General features: G+C 31.5%; 1 protein-coding gene across 1 annotated transcript in view; it reads right to left on the reverse strand.

Moving 5' to 3' along the window:
- AP3B1 (adaptor related protein complex 3 subunit beta 1) overlaps positions 1–19,530 on the reverse strand; it is a 219,960-nt gene that overhangs the window by 143,440 nt on the left and 56,990 nt on the right. The window contains exons 4-7 of the mRNA XM_010975029.3: positions 15,590–15,685; positions 14,806–14,966; positions 12,316–12,382; positions 3,450–3,632 (exon numbers count right to left, since the gene is read on the reverse strand). Of these exons, the coding sequence (XP_010973331.2) occupies positions 3,450–3,632; positions 12,316–12,382; positions 14,806–14,966; positions 15,590–15,685 (507 nt within the window). The remainder of the gene's footprint in view (positions 1–3,449; positions 3,633–12,315; positions 12,383–14,805; positions 14,967–15,589; positions 15,686–19,530) is intronic.

Raw genomic sequence — 19,530 nt, forward strand, 5'->3', positions numbered from 1 at the left:
CTCAATTTTTAATGAATTTGGTATTTATAGGCAATTTATTATTTTAGATAACTTGTAAGTCAATATATTATTCTAGTGAGTAAATCCTTTCACTTCAAGGTAAATGGCCCTTTATATATCATAAAACGGTGTTGATACAGCATTTATGCAAATGACTTCTGCCTGCATATAAAAGGAGATGGGGTACTAGAATGAACACCACTCTACTCCACTAATCCCACAGAAAAACACATTCAAGTGCTGATGCTTAAGAGTCATGAAAGGATGTTAACAACTCAGCACTAACTCTGCTAGAGTACTGTTTCACTTTGTCTTTCTATTCTATAACACTCAACAGTTCTTTACTACATGGTATGCTTTTTACAACATGAGAAGAGAAAAATGAAAGCAGATATAAATGCCGAATACTTCTTAGTTTCTTCCAGGTATGGTCAAACTTTGCTTTACAATGCAGTTTGCCAACTTCTAAAGTTAAAAGCACCCTATGTAGTCCTAAAAGGTTGGATGCAACTTACAGTCTAGGCCAAAAATGTCCCCAAGACTGTAAGTGGCTGACTGTTCACTCAAAAGTTTCAGTGAAACAGAAGAACAGCTAGCTGCAGAGGAAGTCTGAAATGGGTTAACTGAAAGACTGAGCATGGACATGGTCTAAATATGATAATCCACTTGAACCTTAATTTTATAAAATACCCGCCACCCAAAAGTCTGGCATCTTTGATGATCCTTACTTCTAATACTACAATAAAGGATGACCCTTTCAAATCTTTCCCACTGGTACTGAACAGAATGAAAAAGAGACACAAGCCTGTTATCCTAATTATTTTGGAGTCAACTGATACTATTTTAAATCAACAAATAAAAGTAACATTCAAAGTAAAATTTATAACCACCAAAACAAGTGAAATTAAATGGTTGCCAATAATTGCCTCTATGGGGTCAACCAAAAGATTATGAGAAGGAAGATTTATTTTTTAAAATTTCACCATGTGCTTGAACTGCTTCTATAATTAAAAAAAACACTATAACTGTAACTATAAAAGTTATAGTTAGCTAAATCCTTACAAATGTTCTATTCAAGCGGTTTTCTTTCTTTCCTTCTTTGCATTAAGCCAAGGAATCTTTCTGAAAGGAAATCACACGCAAAGCTGCCTACGAAAGGCAGGCAAAGGTGCAGCCGCTGTTTGGAACGGTGGCAAGAGCCCCTCAAGCTGCACAGGGGGGAGCACCACTGCCCGCCTGGTGCTTCCTGAAGACAGAGCTACACCTTTGGAAACCACAGAATTAGTCTACCAACCACACAATTTAGAATAATGCCAGGATCAGATAGTAGTAAGTAGCAAAGATAAGAAATAACTTAGCCCAATTCCAGTGTACCCGGGACAATGATCAGACTTCATCTCATGCTTGTAAAAATTAATGTTCACAGAGTTACACGTGAAAACATAAAGAATGCATTATAGCACCAATTTTTAAAAATACCTGTCAAAAGAATAAATATATATAGTAGTGTAGAATTTAACTTTCTAGCTTTGCAAACAGCTTTAAAAATTAATTTCAGCTAAAATAAGGTAAAATACAAGGAACAGAAACACAAACTACAAAAACAAACAGATCTTTTCAAAATTAATTAATTTTTTATGAAATCTTTTTTAAAATTCTTTTTTACTTTTTAAAAATATTTATTTATTTAAATTTTGGGGGGTAATTAGGTTTACTTATTTATTTTTAGAGGAGGTACTGGGGATTGAACCCAGGACCTTGTGTATGCTAAGCATGCATTCTACCACTTGAGCTATATCCTCCTCCCAAAACAGACAGCTCAAAGTCTATTTTTAGACAACCAAGTATGGAAAATACACATTTTAAGTCCAATTTCTACATAATGATAAAGGAAGGGTCACTTGCATACAGCTACTAAAAATAATTTGATGATGACAGGAAAGTAAAATTAACAATTTTAAATAATGACAGTGGCTATATAAGGTAAAATTACCTATAACCTTACACAACAGAAAAAAATATACATCTAAATAGCATTCTGGAAAGGAACTGGCTGAAATCAAACAAATAGGTATTAGCAAAACAATCTCTCATCAAAGTTAACAGACATGAAAGGGTCAAGACACCTGCCACATGTTGCTTAATCCAGCAAAAGTGCCATCAAAAGTTTACATTGTCCAATGATAAAATTTCATCAGTTTAAGAGCCCTATGTGGCATAAGACTTTTACATATGAATAATTTAAAACATACTTCAAATTTTAAGTAGAATAACCCAATCACTTGTTAATATTAAAATTAAGATGGAGTCAATATTACAAATTGTCTTCTGGATAAAGATATAATGTTAAAATTTTTAAATACTTTTAAATACAAAGAATACTTAGTAAATGTAGAAAACAATGATGACTATTTTAAACATTAAAACTCTTTAAACATTTGAAAACTTGACATGTCACCTAAAGCAAGTATAACAAACATTTTCCCATTTTATATACACTTTCCTGTCACTTTAGTATTATTTCTAATTAACAAAAGTGATAGGGACTGAACACTCAGTCAAGGTCTGTGCATAAGTTTGTGTGCAAATCACTGTGATATAATTGGGAGATATCTGGTCTTTTACTTTTTATTCAGTTGTTTTAAAAATCTGTAATATTGCTTTTTAAAAAGACAAAAATATCACAAGATTAGAATGAATGAGACTGCCATTCTTGTAATGTTTAATGATTTATTTTCCTTAAACAAGTTAAATCTTACATTTAAATCTTACATATGCACTGAAAGAGCTCTATTACAAGCTATGTAATAAAAGTTTTCTAAACTGTTAACACAGTAAAGAGAATAAGGTATTCTTCTAAAGTTAATCTGCACAAAGAAAACAAATAACTTCACTGTAAGGTATACATAATTATTAATTTTACTAAAATTATACCAGCTTAAGTGGAAAAAAAGGAAAACAAACATTTTAGAACTACTAGGAAAAAACAGTTTAAAAGTTCAACAATATTTATCTATAAAGGCGAGAAATTATCTTAGGTATAAATTCACATGTTAGAATCACATTACCTACTTTTACAAGTGAGTACCTGGAACAGCTGAGACTCAAAGGTGTGAAAGTAACTAACAACAACAACAAAATCCATGATTTGACAATGTCACTGCAAACACTGTAAAACGCTGCTGTCCCTGACAAGGGCCTCTCACCAGGCATCATACTGAAAGTTTAGACACTGTGCCATTAAATATGCACCAATCAGTGCCAAACAACGAACAATCATCTCTGCATTTATACTGGTCTCCTGCTTTCCAAAAGAACACGAGAAGAACGAGTCCTCCTTAAACATGCAGATTTCTGTATTTTACTACTCTTAACCTGTTGTACACATTTTTAATAGCTCATCCATTTTCTTAGTGTACTTTATAAATGTAAGATTATTCAACACTTACCTCTTTCCAAGGACTGACAAATTGTGTACGAGCATATCGAGTTAGCATGTGGATTATGACAACCTGCCCCCACTCTTCTACATCAACTAGTAAATTACATAGCTTGCGGTAATTCTTGTGAATGAGGTCTATTCTATCCGGGCATACTTCTTCAAAAGCCATCACGACACTACCGGCCACCAGCTATAAGAGAAAGAAATAGTAACTCATTAAAAAACATTTTCTTCACAGCAAAGGTTCTACTCAGGCATGCTAGAGGTGTAATCAATGTTAATAGCAACCAATATTTGAAGAATTCAGTCATTTGATTAATAAAATGATCATGTTTGAATAACAAATTTTGGAGAGTCACTCCCTCAAAGAATAATTTTGAAAGCTGTAACATGCCTGAAAAAACTAATATTTTTCTAAACTATTAAAATTAGAAGTATTAGTATTAGAAATAATAGCATATTTTTAATTTCATCAGGTTAAATTCCAATAAATTGTTCATGTGTGGATTAAATATATTAAATCATGCACAGTTTTCATTTTAAGGGCTCACCTATATTCTAAAGACTCATTATTTAGTACAATAACAAGGACCATATCATGTCAGTTTAAAATGAGAATGACAATTCCAATGAACTTATCTTAAAGAGGAACTCATAAATCTCTTTAGAACAAAAACAATTTCAAATCTTAACACACTTTAATCTATTTGTTAATTTTTACCAATATAATTTATTCACAAGGAAAACATATTGACTAAAATTTTAGTACATTATTATTACTTATAAAATAATGTGTATAGGTTGAAATGATATATTACCAATGAAAGGTAACTTTTCTCCAAGACCAGTTAATGAAACATAAATGCTGTTTTTGGAATTGTCATGTTCCTGCAAAGTGGTGAAATTAAGATTTCTCTGGTATAAAGATACAAGCTAAGCAGAATTTATATAATATACAAATACTTCTATATATGTACCACTGATATGTCTGCAGTTAGCCAACAATATAATACGGTTTTGAAAAAATAAATTAATATCATCTTCTTTCAGAACACTAGGGATCTTCATTTTAGGATCTAAAATTTCCCCAATGACTTAAAATAAGCAATTAAATAGAAATATAACTTACTGAAATGGTACTTTTTGAAAAATATTAGATACAATGATATTCATATTTTTAGTGTTTGTCCCTCTACTTGGCTGACATTTAGTTTATTAATATGCAACCAACAATACAATTGAAAGAAAACAGCTCAGAATATAGACTTGCTATTATGCTAAACAAGTTTCCAGTCCTGTGGGGATTGTATGAATTACCAATCAGTATAAACGTGAAGCTGCATTTATTGACTCCAGCCCAGCCCATGTACTGGTGCCTGCTGGTCCCAGCATGTATGCACCCCAATCGAAAAAGCAAAGAACTGATTATTTGTGTGAACTAAATAAAAATGTATCATACGTATAATTTTCTATTTGCTATTGATATGGAAAGGAAGTTATGTTTGTGTTTTCAACTCCACATTTTGATGTCTTCTGCACAAATCACTCTTCAGAAATTATGTAATAATCTTATTTCTAAAAGATTAGAATTATCATTTAAAAATCTCTTAAAACAACTAAGTTTATAACATCAAACTATTGAATAACATGGTATTTGTGAAATATATTTCTACTTATATATATTACATATGTCAATCTGATATTAAGATACATTATTTTTTAAGTTGGTAAGCGTGTTAAAGTATAAAAATAAATAACATCACTTAGAATAGAATAATCTATGAAATTGAAATGGGAATTTAACAAAGTTTCAATGTAAGGAACACTATGTAAAATCAAGCTACTATGCCTAAACTCAGGGGTTCTTTTTTTTTTTTTTCAAATATGTTTAGTCACCAAACAAAAGGAAAATCAGTTCCCATGTGGTATTAAATTGATTTAAACAAAAGCTATCAGTACAGAATAGTTCTAAGTATTAACAAATAACATGAAAATGGAAAGAAAATAATTACTAAGTACAGATAAAATTTATAGAAACACAAAAATAATTAGGAAGAATGTAAAGAAAAGAAACTTCACAAAATAAAACTGACTATTTTAGATACTTTATTGTATAATTTTAACAACTGACCCTAGGCTAAACACTGCCAGAAGAATTGATAATTTTGATCTATTAAATGTTCAATATTCTATAAAACTTCCAGAATTAAAACAAAATGATCTACTCAGGTTTGAAAACCAAAAATATTGGTTTCCCCAAAACAGACAGTTAATTTCCATCTCACTGTGTCAACAGTAGCTTTTTATCTAAGGGGAAAAATAAATCACTTCAACAAAACTAGCAAAGAGCTCATCAAATTCAAATGCAGTTTTCCATTTATGTATTTTTTATATTAAAGCAATAAACATGGTTCATTTATCTTCCCTTGGTTGCCACGTTTTTCTGTGCTGTTGCTATGAACTTCAGCCATTAGCTGTGCTCCAAGGTAAACTACACGAACCATCAACAAAAGTGACACTCCATCTATGGAGTTCATATTTTCTCCAGATTATCTATGCTAGTTGACAAGCTGGTAATGAAAAAAATCACACTAAGCAAATGGTTCCTCTAATAACAATAAATTTTCTATAAAATTATGAAGGGTACAAAACGTTTCCTTGCATCTATTTTGTCATGAATTCTAATTAACGTTGCAAAAACCTGAGAGTGCTGGGTCATCACAAGAAGTGCATCAAGGTTTGATTGATAATATGGTGTAAGTTGGCCAATGCTGCCAAGATTTTCTTCTCTTAAATTAATGGCCATCCAACCTGCCCTAATCATACAGCCCAAATGATATTCCCCTTCTTATTTCAATTTTCTTGAGGCATGGAAAATGGGAAAGATCCGTCATTTATCTTCTAACAGCTGGATAATAGATCTATCACAATAAAACATCTGCACAAACCCAGAAGTGTGTTTTTTGCCCACAACAGTGAAGCTTTTACCAACATTAAATCAATAACTTATAAAATGGTGTCTTACCCCCACAGTTTAGCTATGAACTACCAATATATTCATTAAACATCATTCTGTAGTTAAATTAAGGAGAAGAAACTTTGCCATCAAAAAATATAAATAAACAACTCTGGTTTCCAGTAGGCACTGACCTAATTTGTTTCCCTAAGAAACTCTGTTTTCTATTAGAAAGTTAAATGCTACAAAAGGATTTCTTCAAAATTAACCCTGAAGGAAAAGGAAATAATTACCACTCTGCTTTTAAGGTATTCTAAATAAAAGAGAGAAGGTCTACTGCAAAGCTTAAATTGCTCAACAAATATGAATTTCTATATTATAAAGAAAAACAAAGTGTTATAAAAAAAAAAAGGAATTTAAAACTGAATGTTTGGAAACTTTTCCAGAAAAGGAAAAGGTGTTTAGGATATGTTAAATAGAGAAAATATGGTGAAAATATACAATGAAGAAATTATATTTCAAAACTTGTAACAAACAGTTCACTGGGCATAAATAAAATGTTCCCTTTTAATTGCACTGACACAGTAAGCTTCTATTTTATCTTTTAAAATGTACAGATATCTTCAGGCAACAGTTATCTAAGTAATGCTAAGATGTTCTACCAGTTCTATTACCATAATTGTATTCCTAAACCCAAAGTGACTTACTGTGGGGAAAGGACTATTCATATGACAAATATTGGTGTTTCTCTAGTTAAAAGGAAAAATAATTCTATTATATTTTAATATGCTTTTTATTACCACCTATCCTTACGGTGAGAATTACACAACTAATTTTCTTTGAGATCTCAATTTCAAGAAAAACTTCCTTTAGGCTAAAAGAAGCAACAGAAGGTATATCTCAAAATCAATACAGGTTAAATGAAAAAAGTTTTTAAATATGTTAGCATCTTCCAAATTTATCAGCAGTAAGTAACAGCAATATCATCACCATCATAATGATCTCAACAAGCTCCTGCTGGCACAAGTAAACTCCTTTACAAAAAGTGGAAATAAACTAGACCTGATTCATTTCACTAGGAAATTTTTAAACAAAATTACTTAGGATTCTTACTGATTTTCAATGCCAATGCTAACATTGTTAATTTTCAGGGGGAGAAGAAACACAGCTGTATCTTTTCAATATACTGTATGTGACAAGAAAAAGTAATAATAAAGATAAGATTCATAAATATTTATATAGATATCAGAATATTTTTAATCTTTCTACAATATATTATAAACACACAAAGGAAAAATGATCATAAAACATAATTAATTTAAGTACTGGGTAGACAAATTAATGGTACCTGGGGAAATCTGAGTCTCACAACCCAAACTCAGAAAAACCAAAAAGATGAAAACCTAAGTTCTAAGCATAACTAAAACAACAGAGAATCTCCAAACTTCAAATTACACCTAAGTGAAAAATAAGTTCTAAATCCCAGAGTTATCTTTCATGCATATATCACAAAACTTCTCAAAGATCAATGACAGTCTGAAAAAACTGTCCAGAACAAAGCAGACAGGAGTTAGTGGTGGGCATAGGAGGGAAGTAAAATCAAAAGCAGAATGAAAGAGAGTATCCTAAGTGTGAAAATACTAAAAAATACTGCTGGTAGATCAGAACAGATATACATGGAAGAAACTTCAAAGGAGGAGACTAAGATTCAATGAGGCTATCTTGGAAAGGCAGTTTCAAAAGGAAAACAGGTGAAAAAAAGAGGTAGATGAAAAGGAGTGCCTTAGAAACCATATGGTGACAGAAAAAAGAAATGAGAAGAGGAAATTTAGAATCCTACAAAAGAAATAAAAATAATCTTAGGACATACACTCCCTCCTATGCATGTCGTCCCTCAAAAAAAAAAAAATCATACTTTGCTCTTCTGACAGAGAGGGTGCTCTTGTACTAGAAATCATGAACACTACCTCAAATTCAAACCACCAAACCTGTCCAAAGAAATGTAAAGATGCAAATAATCTACAAGTATTGAAAACAGAAAATGAAAACCAGAACAATTCAACTGATGAGAATTATCCACAAAAAATCAGTAATAAATCAAAAGAAAACTATTAACACTTCAAACTGAATTAAGTACCCTCAAAGAAGGATTTCAAGATTGGAAAAATGAACATGAATCAGAAATTGAGAAACAGGGAACAGAAATAAAAGATAACAGGAAGAAGAGAAGTTGTTTAAAAACCAGAAAAGAAATTGAGAGGCAAAAAAGTAATCAGACAAACTGCAAAGCGCTCCTGGAAGAAAACAGCTGAATAAAAATTTGGGAAAGGGCTTTAAATAAAGTAGAAAAAGTAGAGAATGAAAATGAGATAAAGAAAGAAGTAAAAAGGTTTAGAGAGACAGTGGGTGAAATGTAAAACAGGCAAAGAAGATCTAACTTACATAAAATTGAAATCCCTGAAGAAGAATAACAACTGAACAGAATTACTATTTAAAACTATAATCTTAAATAATAACAACAACATTTTGCCAGAAATAACGTAAGTTCTAAACATTTATTTTGAAAAGGTTCACTGGGTACCAGAAAAAAAAAAAAAGACCTATATCAACTAACCCTGAGACACTGGTAAAACTATTATATTTCAAAAATAAAAAGAAAATCCTCAGGGTCAGCATCTTACTTAACACAGACACGTTACAGGCATTTCCTTTAAAATGAAACAAAAGAAGGATGTCCACCATCTTCACTACTACTGAACACTGTACTAAAATTATAAACCAATATAATCAGACAAGAAAAATTAAAGTCATAGGTATTAGAAAAGAGGAAGTAAAATTATCTCTATTTGCAAATGGTATGATTTATTTTCTAGAATAAAATGAGAATGAAAGGTAAAATTAAATCAAACAATAAAAGAATTCAGTGAAGCAGGATATAAAATTACTATACAGAAAATCAGTATCTTTCTTACATACCAATATAGCAAGTTCAATGATACAATGATAAAGCAATTCCAATTTATAACAGCATTCAAAGAAGTAAGGCTAGTGATAAATATAACTCTAAACCAATATTTAACTCAATTAATAGTCCCCATCTCACTACTCTCCATGGAGTACATGCTAGCAATTCTGAAACAATACTTTATCTGCATTCTGGGACTGAGCAAATAAGTAAATATATTGTGGATAACAGGAGCCACATTTCTTAATATTGGAGAAGAAAGTTACAAACATGAAAGGGTAGGGCACTGGAAGGAACCCTGTGCTGCTGCTGTGGAATTAGAGAATTCAGTATAAACCATTGCTATTTCATATACACAGAAAAATAGATACAGGTGTTTTTTTTAATTTTTAACAAATAAACATATATTATATAATACTTTAGGAAAAAGAAATGTCTCATAAATGATACATCATCAAAGCTCCCAAAAGATCTACCTATGAACACTGAGCATGACACCATTTGAGAAGAAAAACATTGAAAATAATAGTAAACACCTAATTACTATCACCAAGAATGTAACAAATTAATTCTCACAATCATTCAACAAATATTAAATACCTACTCTGAAAAAGTACAATATTTTTTTTTCTATTGTATTTTGGAAATAAATGGTCAGAGCCCAAGAAAAGACATTCTAAATTTACAAAGAAATTGTACCGTTTACATTCCTTTTTCAGCCATTTGTTTCTTATTAACCCCGTTTTATGGTGTCAGGCACTGTACTGAGGATTTTATATCCAATAGCTCATTCAACACAAACAGAAACTTTATACATTGAAAATTATAAGCCCTACAAATTCGGAAACTGAAACTCATAAAGGCTGAATACATAGCTACTAAGCAGCAAAACTTCAGACACAAACCAATTCTGTTTAATTCCAAAGACGGCAGTTTTCACCAGTGACGTACTCTCTTGTTCGGGAAGACAAGCACACGTTATATACAGAGTTCATTTCTGGGCCCTGCAACCAATTTCTTTTGGTTTATCAGGTAGCAGAAATCATGGCAAAAAATACATTAAAATAAAGGATCTGTTTCTTAAAGATATTATTATTCTCCACAGCACCTGGCAAATGTCTACAACATAGAGCAAACTAAATGTTTTTTTTATTATTACTAAAATCAAGTTAACCGCATCAGTAATACTGACTTTATATCTAGGCTAGAAGGAGATAACAAGTATCCCGTACAGAAGACAAAAAGGAATCAAATTTCTTTTCTCTGCCTTCATTATGCCAATAACTACAGAAGAAATGAAGATTTCTGCTACATTACAGACTAGAAGAAATTTGTTCTGAATGACTTAGGAATGAAATCTCCAAGTATAGTCCAGGTATAATATAGTATTTTCAAAAATACACAGTGAAAAAAATCATTAAAAGAATTCACATGTACAATACAATATATTCACTTAGTATTAAAAACGCAGTAAAGGAGGAATGAGGAACAAAAAAGACAAAAGATATCGAAAAATAAAATAAAATGGCAGCTGTAAATTCAACTATATCAAAAGTAACACTAAATGTCAATGGATTAAACAATCTAATCAGAAGGCTCATGTTGTCAGACTAGATTTAAAAAATAAGATCTAACTATATGCTGTCTTCAGGAAACACACATTAGATTAAAAATGAGAATAAACAAAAGAAAATAAGAGAATAAAACAAAAGAAAAAGATATGTCAATTAAACAGCAATTATAAGAAAGCTGCATTTAAATAGGTCAAAATAGGATTTAAAACAAAAATTGTTATTAGAGATTAAAAGACATTTTATAACGACAAAGGGAAGATTAAAAACAAGTATAAACACAAGGGACCAAATATCAGAGCTCCTAAATATACGAAGTAAACACTGACAAAACTGAAGGCAGAAACAAATAGACAGCTCTACAATAATAGTAGATGTCATTACTCCACTTTCAATAATGGATAGAACTACATGACAGAAGATCAACAAAGAAATGGAAGACTTGAACAACACCATAAACCAATTGGATCTAACAGACATCTACAGAACACTCCACCCAAAAAGAGCAGAATATACACTCCTCTCAAATACACATTGAGCATCCACCAGGATAGATCTTATGCTAAGCCAGATAACAATAGCTGTGAGTCTAGTGGCTGCTGTATCAAGAAAGCTACTATATACAGATATAATGCACCTTGGTGATATCATCCTAAGGTGAGCTGGAATCCTTTTCCTCAATAGTTTTGAGCCATACAGATGTGTACAGAAGCATCCATCAAAGATACCATTATACCAGCTCCTCCAGAGGTCTGTTCACAGACCTCAAGCATCATTACTATTCCTAGATCTCATTATCGCATCACTACACACAAAAAATGGGAATGGGGTAGAGAGGAGGAAGAGATATGTACATTCCCAAAAGACGAGAATTTTAGCCAGTAAAATCATTCTACCCAGCCAATAAAAGTGTTAAATATATGAAAATGTTCTACTATTTAAGGAAAAAAACAACACATTTATAATACTAAAACACACTCCTTGAACTTTTCATTATCTCTTTGATACTTCTTAATACTTCATTTTAAAACAATTATTTGTTCCTAAGTGATTCACCCTTTAAAAATCCTAATAAATCATTGCTTAAAATAAAGAAGTTAGTCCTAAAAGCAGTCAACAATTTAGTCACAGGATAAAGAAAGGATTTTTTTCCCCAACTTTCTCTTCTTCAGATTCTTATGAAGAAACATGTAACAAACTAAAATTCTAAATGCAATCTTTCCCATTACATGGACATTTTATTCTTCAGGGATTTTAGTGAGCTCTATTTATATTTATACTATTTTAAAATCAGTAAGAATAATTATGTCAAATACACAACAGCAAAATGATTCTATATAAATAAATAACTTTACTTTTTACATAAAAAGTTATTACTTACTGTGCTTTTATCCTTCAGAAGTTTTTCAATTATTTCAATTAACATTTCCTTCTGTTCTGGATCAAGACTAAGACAAAAAAAGAAAAACATTTTTTTCCTTTAACTCTAATTTTAAATGAAGCTAATCATTTTAAGGATGCTGAAAATTTTGTAAAGAGGGGAGGGAGAGAAAGAATTATGTCAAGATAGAATTAAACAGAAAATAAGTTTAAAGTAAAATGGGTTGGTTTTTCCCACAAATGTGTCCTAATCTTTCTATCTAAAGTTGCTTGTATTAATTAAACCCAGATACAAATACCACTAAGAAAATATTTAAAAAACAAGTCCCCTTCTTAAAAAGAAGTTGAAAAACCTTAAGAAAATAAATTCAAGCAGAAAAACTACAAGATCTCTTTTTCACTGGGGGGAAAATAACAGTATAGCAATCATTTTTTACTATGGACACATCATTATCAAAAACAAATATAAAGAATTTCCAAGTAAAAATTTTGTATCATTCAAGTTCACTGATGAGGACATGCATTCTAAAACCTGCCATATAAAACCAAGAAATGCAGAATAATAATTGGTATTGATACTATTAGTATTGTTATCCTGAAATTATTATATGTGCAATTTGGGGTAAAGCAAATGAGGAATTATGGAATATTTTTATTCTGTCATCCCCTGTTTTCTTAATAACCAGGATTCTTGGTGTGGAAGAAAAAAAATCGAAATTTAATATAGGAGAAACTAAATTTAAAAACTGTATTGAATTGGAATTGTCACTTTGAACTCAGATCTTTCCCAGCTCTAAAAAGTAAAAGGCCTGGAAACAATGATCAAACCAGTTTGATATAATTGATCAGCTGATTAAATAAAACAATCCCAAGTGCCTAAATAAATAAATAAATAAATAAAACCAAGAAATGCAAACAAAGGCTCACATACGTACATAATTGAAAAATGCATCTTAATAGCAGCTCTAAGCACTGAAATATTGATAATAATATAATTTCTTTCTAGCCTAGAATTCAATTGTTCATTTACTAAGAAGCTAAACAATGAGCATACAAAGATAAATGAGACAGAGTCTAGACAAAGATAAATGAGACACAGTCCAAACATAATCATACCACATAAGAGAGGTATGTATAAGTGTTACGGGGATAAAGAAGAAGAGCACCAATGGAGGAAGGCAGGAGGGCTGTGGAGGGAAAGTAAGTGACATCTCCGACGAATCTTAAACAACTTGACTTTAGAGCTAGAAAACATTAGGCAACATTCGAGGAGAGACCAAAGGAGGAACAAGAGATGGTAAATTAGATAAAAACACTTTATGTAGAGGACTAACAGGCAGTATACTAAGCTACTAGACTGTAAACTCAAGACAAAGAGAGGTAAAATGGAGCCTAGTGACGGACTTTTAAACTGTCATGGTGAGCTTGGATCTTATTTTGTAAGTTAGTAACAAGAAATGCTAATGACTGAGAAGCACGAAATAACTTTGTCTGACAGCTAACCTAAGAAAATGAGTTTTTGCTCTTCATAAACATTCTGTAAGTTTAGTATTAACTACTGTGATTATCTGAACATTCAAACTTTTTAATTCTTTCAAATTCCAGTTCCAGTCTCCCTAAGCAATCTTTCCTACCTAATCCCATTTCATTACATCTTTACTTTATGAAACCCTATATGATAATGTCTGAACCCTATTCCATAAAAGGCATTGTTAGTGTGCCTCTGTATATACACATATAAGATATGGCAGTGTCTTACTCAATTACAGACTGTCTTTAATTATTTGGCATATGTTTGATTTTTTTCTCAAATATGTGATACCACATCCTCTATTGTTTTCATACATCCTCTGTACGTAACACAACAACAGAAACACAAAATGACCTGGATAAAAGCTGTGGAATAAATGATAACAAAAAATAATACCAAATAAATACAGATAATTCTTTTATTTAGGCAACATAATAAAATATCACCACATGATATTTTAATAAGTGTTATATAAATATGGTGTGGTACTATATTTAAAAACCAGTATTTAAAAAGTATTTAATAAAATAGCTCTGGAAAAGAATCAGACAAGGAAGGGAACAGCAGGACCAAAGATGGAAGAAGGGATAACAGAGTGAATTGACAGGACAACATGTAGGATAAGATTCTACCCTACAGTGAACAGAAGAAAATCTGAATTTTCTAATAACATAGGTGCCTATGTAATGAGAGATAGATTATATAAATGATATTTCAATCTCTGATTAGTTTTAAGTTATAAAATCCAGAAATTATCACAGGCCCTATAATAAGCTCACAAGTAAAAACCTGCCTGGGTCTCTATAACCAAAGCAAAATTAAAGATGTCTAAAGAAACAGTCACAGGGTTTACTTAGTTTAAGGACAGACTAGTTATAAGAGCTAATAAAATAAGCCTCTATGGGTTTTAACATTCCACATAACTTTAGGGATCTTCGGTATTCTTTAAAAAATACCAACCTGTACAATTTTTGTATTGCATGGGCTGCATTCTTCCTAACGTATGGTGATAAATCAGCAGAAGCTTCCTTAATAGCAAGCATCATAATAGGTACAATAATTGGCACTCTAATACTTGACAGAACTCTCAAAGCACTTGCACGAATCAGTTGATTTGGGTCCTAAAAGTAGGAAAATATTCATCAAAATTTCAAGTTTTCAATATTTCAAAGGCATCTTTATGATACAATTAATAGGTGCTTATAGGGTGTAACACAATAATAGTCCCCCCCCCAAAAAAGGCTACTTAATTTAAAATAAATAACCAGTGTATGGAAATGAACAAGGAAAAGATAAAGAAATGTTTATTTCTCTGAATAATGTTTTAACAAGAAAAGTAATGGTTATAATTCTAGTCGATCATTTAGTACTAAACATGATGGGTTTTTAGAGGTTCACAATAATAAAATGCTGCAGGTCATAAATTTTACCTTTAAAAAAAAGTCACGTCCTCTCTTTGTACACTTTCAACAACTAGTTGGTGTAATGATGAACAGTTCTTTGATGCATGATAATGATTATACTGAACATAAAGGAACATACAGAAACTGCAAAATACAAGGCAAGGTCCAGCTGATTATATAAATTATTTTCTAAGGGTGTTGAATAGGCACTGTGAGAGGCCATTTAAATCTTTCAAGACACGACTATGCCACTTAGTGGATTATTGCTCCACTTCTTTAAATGACACACTTTCAGCTGTGCAGAACGTTGCAGCTATTTGCCTGTGCACTGTATTATTTACCTTCAGAGCTCGCTGAAAAGTGCTTATGGACAAGAGTGCCAGATCCTGCTGTTCTTCAGCGTACCGGACCAGGTAAACATATACTAACTTCTTGATCTGTGAAAAAGAAAAATTCAGTTTACCCCACGGTGAAAATAAAAAATTCAGTATTTTCTATACTAAAATCCATTCTCAATTTTTCTCAACTAAATAACTGAACCTGGTCATAGCCTTGGCTGTAAAATAAAGATAATATATTACAGGATAATGCATAGAAACAGAAAAAGCTTATAAAGTAAGCATTTTAATAATCCAACCCATAAGAGCAACATCCCATCAATGTGTCCTTACACTTGAAGGGAATACAAAGTTCATAAGCAAAACTCGTAAAAGAATATTAAAATATTAACTGAACTGCAAAAATATTTTCAAAATGAGGGATACAAATAACAGAAAGAACTTGGGCTCTGTCCACTAACTATATGGTATGGGAGCTTGTTTCCTCATCAGTCAAAAGGTGTTGGAGCCCAACTCTTACTCTAGGGTAATATTCACATTCCAATATACATCACATGCTATTTTCAGCTCAGTAAGAATGTGTGACAATAATACCAATTTAATGTAATAAAAATTCCAAAAGGCTGGAAGTGTGTTCTGAAAACTGTTCTCAAAGGCAATTTAATTAGCATTTATAACAAAATGATGAGCAGAAAAGTTAAATGAAAATTAGAATTTGAGTTGAAATTCATCAACTGATACAGCTTGAAACTCCCTTCTCAAATATCTTCAGATACCACTGTCTGATTAATTTTCTGATATATCAGTGTAGTGTATACCTAAAAGTTTACGGAATGTTCAAAGAGCAGGGGAGTGAGGGAAAGTAGCTTGAAATAACTGGAATTGATGCTGAAAATGAAAAACAGTACTATACTGGGCTATATTTTATATCACACTAACTCATCTGGGCTTCCTTAAAGACAACTGCCATGGCCTGCTTTCCCTCACACTCCAGTTTCCCTTGACACAGCACAGTTTTGACTTCCTTCACCGTCCTGTAAGCTCCCTTCTGAACTCACTCCAGTTTGTCTATATTTTTTTCAGTGTGGCACTCCGAACAACAAATGAAGTCTAAGCAAAACAAACTAGTTAAGACTTTGTTCCAGATGAGATGCTTCCACTGATACAACTAATTCTTGATTAAAACCATAAACTTTTCCCAAATGTACTACTGGCTAAATCAAACCATACTCAAGTTAATTGCTCTGCTGAAGTTTTTTTCTTTAAAAAGGAGGGCAAGTCTTACATTTACCTATAGAAATTTTCAACAACTTAAATTCAACCCATCATGCCACCCTCTTAGATAATTTTAGAGCTTAATCTGTAATCCAACCTATTTTGCTATTCTTCACAATTTCATAAGCACAAGTGAAAACTTAATGAACGTAATTGCCACATCTCCATCATTATTAACAAAAATGCTAACACACCATTTTAAGGTGATATCGATTTGTCTGTACTATACTGACAGGGCCAGAGGTGAAACTAACAAAAAACATACATCCAATTACTCTTCAATGTTGACTAGATCCACAAAATCTCAAAAACAAAATCTAAAATCCTTAACCTAATACACTCCACAACCTTCCCTGAACTTCCTTTCTAGTCAAACAGGAATGATCTCCAAATATAATTCAAATTTTTGTCTCACTCTTCATTCACATTATCATCCTACTTTCTCCCAAGTTCTACTAATCAAAATCTTCCACAAAAGCAAAATGAAACAATAAAATGTCCACTAATAGAGGAACAGTAAAACAAATTACAGTACATCCATATACAACACTATATTATGTAGCCACTATATATAAGTAAATCTATACTTGACACTGAAAATATATCGTTATAAAATTTTTAAAAGGTACAGAACAGTATGTATATGATCTCACTTTTGTATTAATAAAATATATATATACACATATATTGCATTTTATCAATCTAAAACACACCATCAATTGTAAGAGGTACCATATTTTATGGACCATATAAAAAAGGAACCAAAAACCCTGACAGTTTTAAGTCACCTTCAATTGTTAAGATAAATCCCACCCACAGAAACCTTAAAATAGAAAACAAATGTCTTAGAATGGACATCATGTGGTAATATTTTAAAAAACTTACATACTTAACTATGTGTCAGGCACTGTTCTGAATGTTTCATTTAGATTAATTCATTTTATATTCAAAACTCAGTGAACAGGTATTACTATTCCTACTTTACAAGTGAAGAAACTGAGGCACAAAGAGGTTAAGTGACTTAGCCAATATAGAAATCTATTACATGAAGAACCAGGATTCAAATCAAAGCATTAAAGTTGAACAAAATCTATATACTAAAATGTTAACAGTGACTGTTCCTGGGTGATGGTATTAACCAGTGATCTTCACTCTTTACATCTTCCCATATTATTTAATTTTATTATGATGAATATTAGTTTTGTGTCCAGGTAAAACAATAAAGATATTTTCACTTTAGGGGTGAATCTCAACTTTTCAGACATCCTCCAACAAAAAATAACAGTACTTTCTCTGATTATAAAAGTATTTTAACTTTAAAACTTTTTTAAAAAACTTTTTCATGATAAAAAAAATTTCTAAAACTGAAAATATTTTTAAGTTCCCACATTACTAAGGTCTGTAGCACTGGCAGCATGTAGCCACCAGAACCGTTTTCAGGATGTTCAACAGACAAAAACTCAGCTAAATCAACAAGCTCTTCACAAGTCAAACAATCCGTGACGGCCCCTTGCTTCTGAATGTTAGCCAATCAGGAACAAACTCACGAAAAAAAGCACGTTTGAGTGCCAATTAATCAAGTGACCACGCCTCTACAGATGGTATCAATCCACGCAGGCCCCTGAAAGCCCATGAAACCTTCAAATGATCACTTGCAATCAGGTGATCTCATATAAGAATACAAAAAATGGGTGCCAAAATTATGTGATACAAGTATACAAGATGACAACCAAATGATCCAAAAAACACCCAATGTTTTAGATTATATTTAAATGGAAATACAAATTAAAAAAATTTTTAAATCACAGTTTAAGCATGTATATAATTATTTGAGGTGTAATGATTTTCTCCAGATTTTAAAGTTCTTAAGATTACAATAGTGCCCAAAAGCAACTAACACTTGCTGGTTGACTGATTTATAGCAATTTAAATATATCCAATCAACACACAAGATATACTTTAAATAAGCTATTTCTCAAATCCACCTTGGAATGAGCACAAGGTTATTTAGTACAGGAACCATTCCTTATTTATTCATATATTCCCATGACCTATCACATATGGTAAGAAATCAACAATTTTCAGCCGAATGAAACATCACAGCCCAGTAATAGCCTGGGGGAAAAAAAAAGACATTTGCCATTAGATTGCTATATCTAGGATCTAACTTACCACCAATAGTTATAATTCATCAATCAGATGTCTAGAAAGACACCAACATACTATGAGGAAACAATAGGTATTAAGAAGATTACCTCCAAAGTCTTTAAACTTGTGGGTTTGGTGGTTTTTTTTTTTTTTTTTTTTTTTTTTTTGCAAACTAACCATTTAAAATATTCCTTCTCTTTACTAATTATATTCAGACCTCAGTCTATAGTTCTCAGGAAAGTTTCAAAAGATGGGTTAGGGTCCATCAACCCCCTCATCTTCTTGTGATTTATTTACCTAACTGTACAGCCAACTTTTAAAGCTGAATTATGAACTCCAAAATATATCCAGGAGTCTATATTGGCAACACTGAAATGTTCAAACCACAGCTGAGCTAGCAGGCATTGCTGTAATTACTCACTATTGGAAAAGGATTTTTGTGACTGTTATGGCAAAAAGCATAACAATATTCAATCACAGAAGGTTGCAAAACACTAAATTTGTTCTAGTTCTGTTATAAG

Source organism: Camelus dromedarius, chromosome 3, assembly GCF_036321535.1.
Source record: "Camelus dromedarius isolate mCamDro1 chromosome 3, mCamDro1.pat, whole genome shotgun sequence".
NCBI classification, from domain to species: Eukaryota; Metazoa; Chordata; class Mammalia; order Artiodactyla; family Camelidae; genus Camelus; species Camelus dromedarius.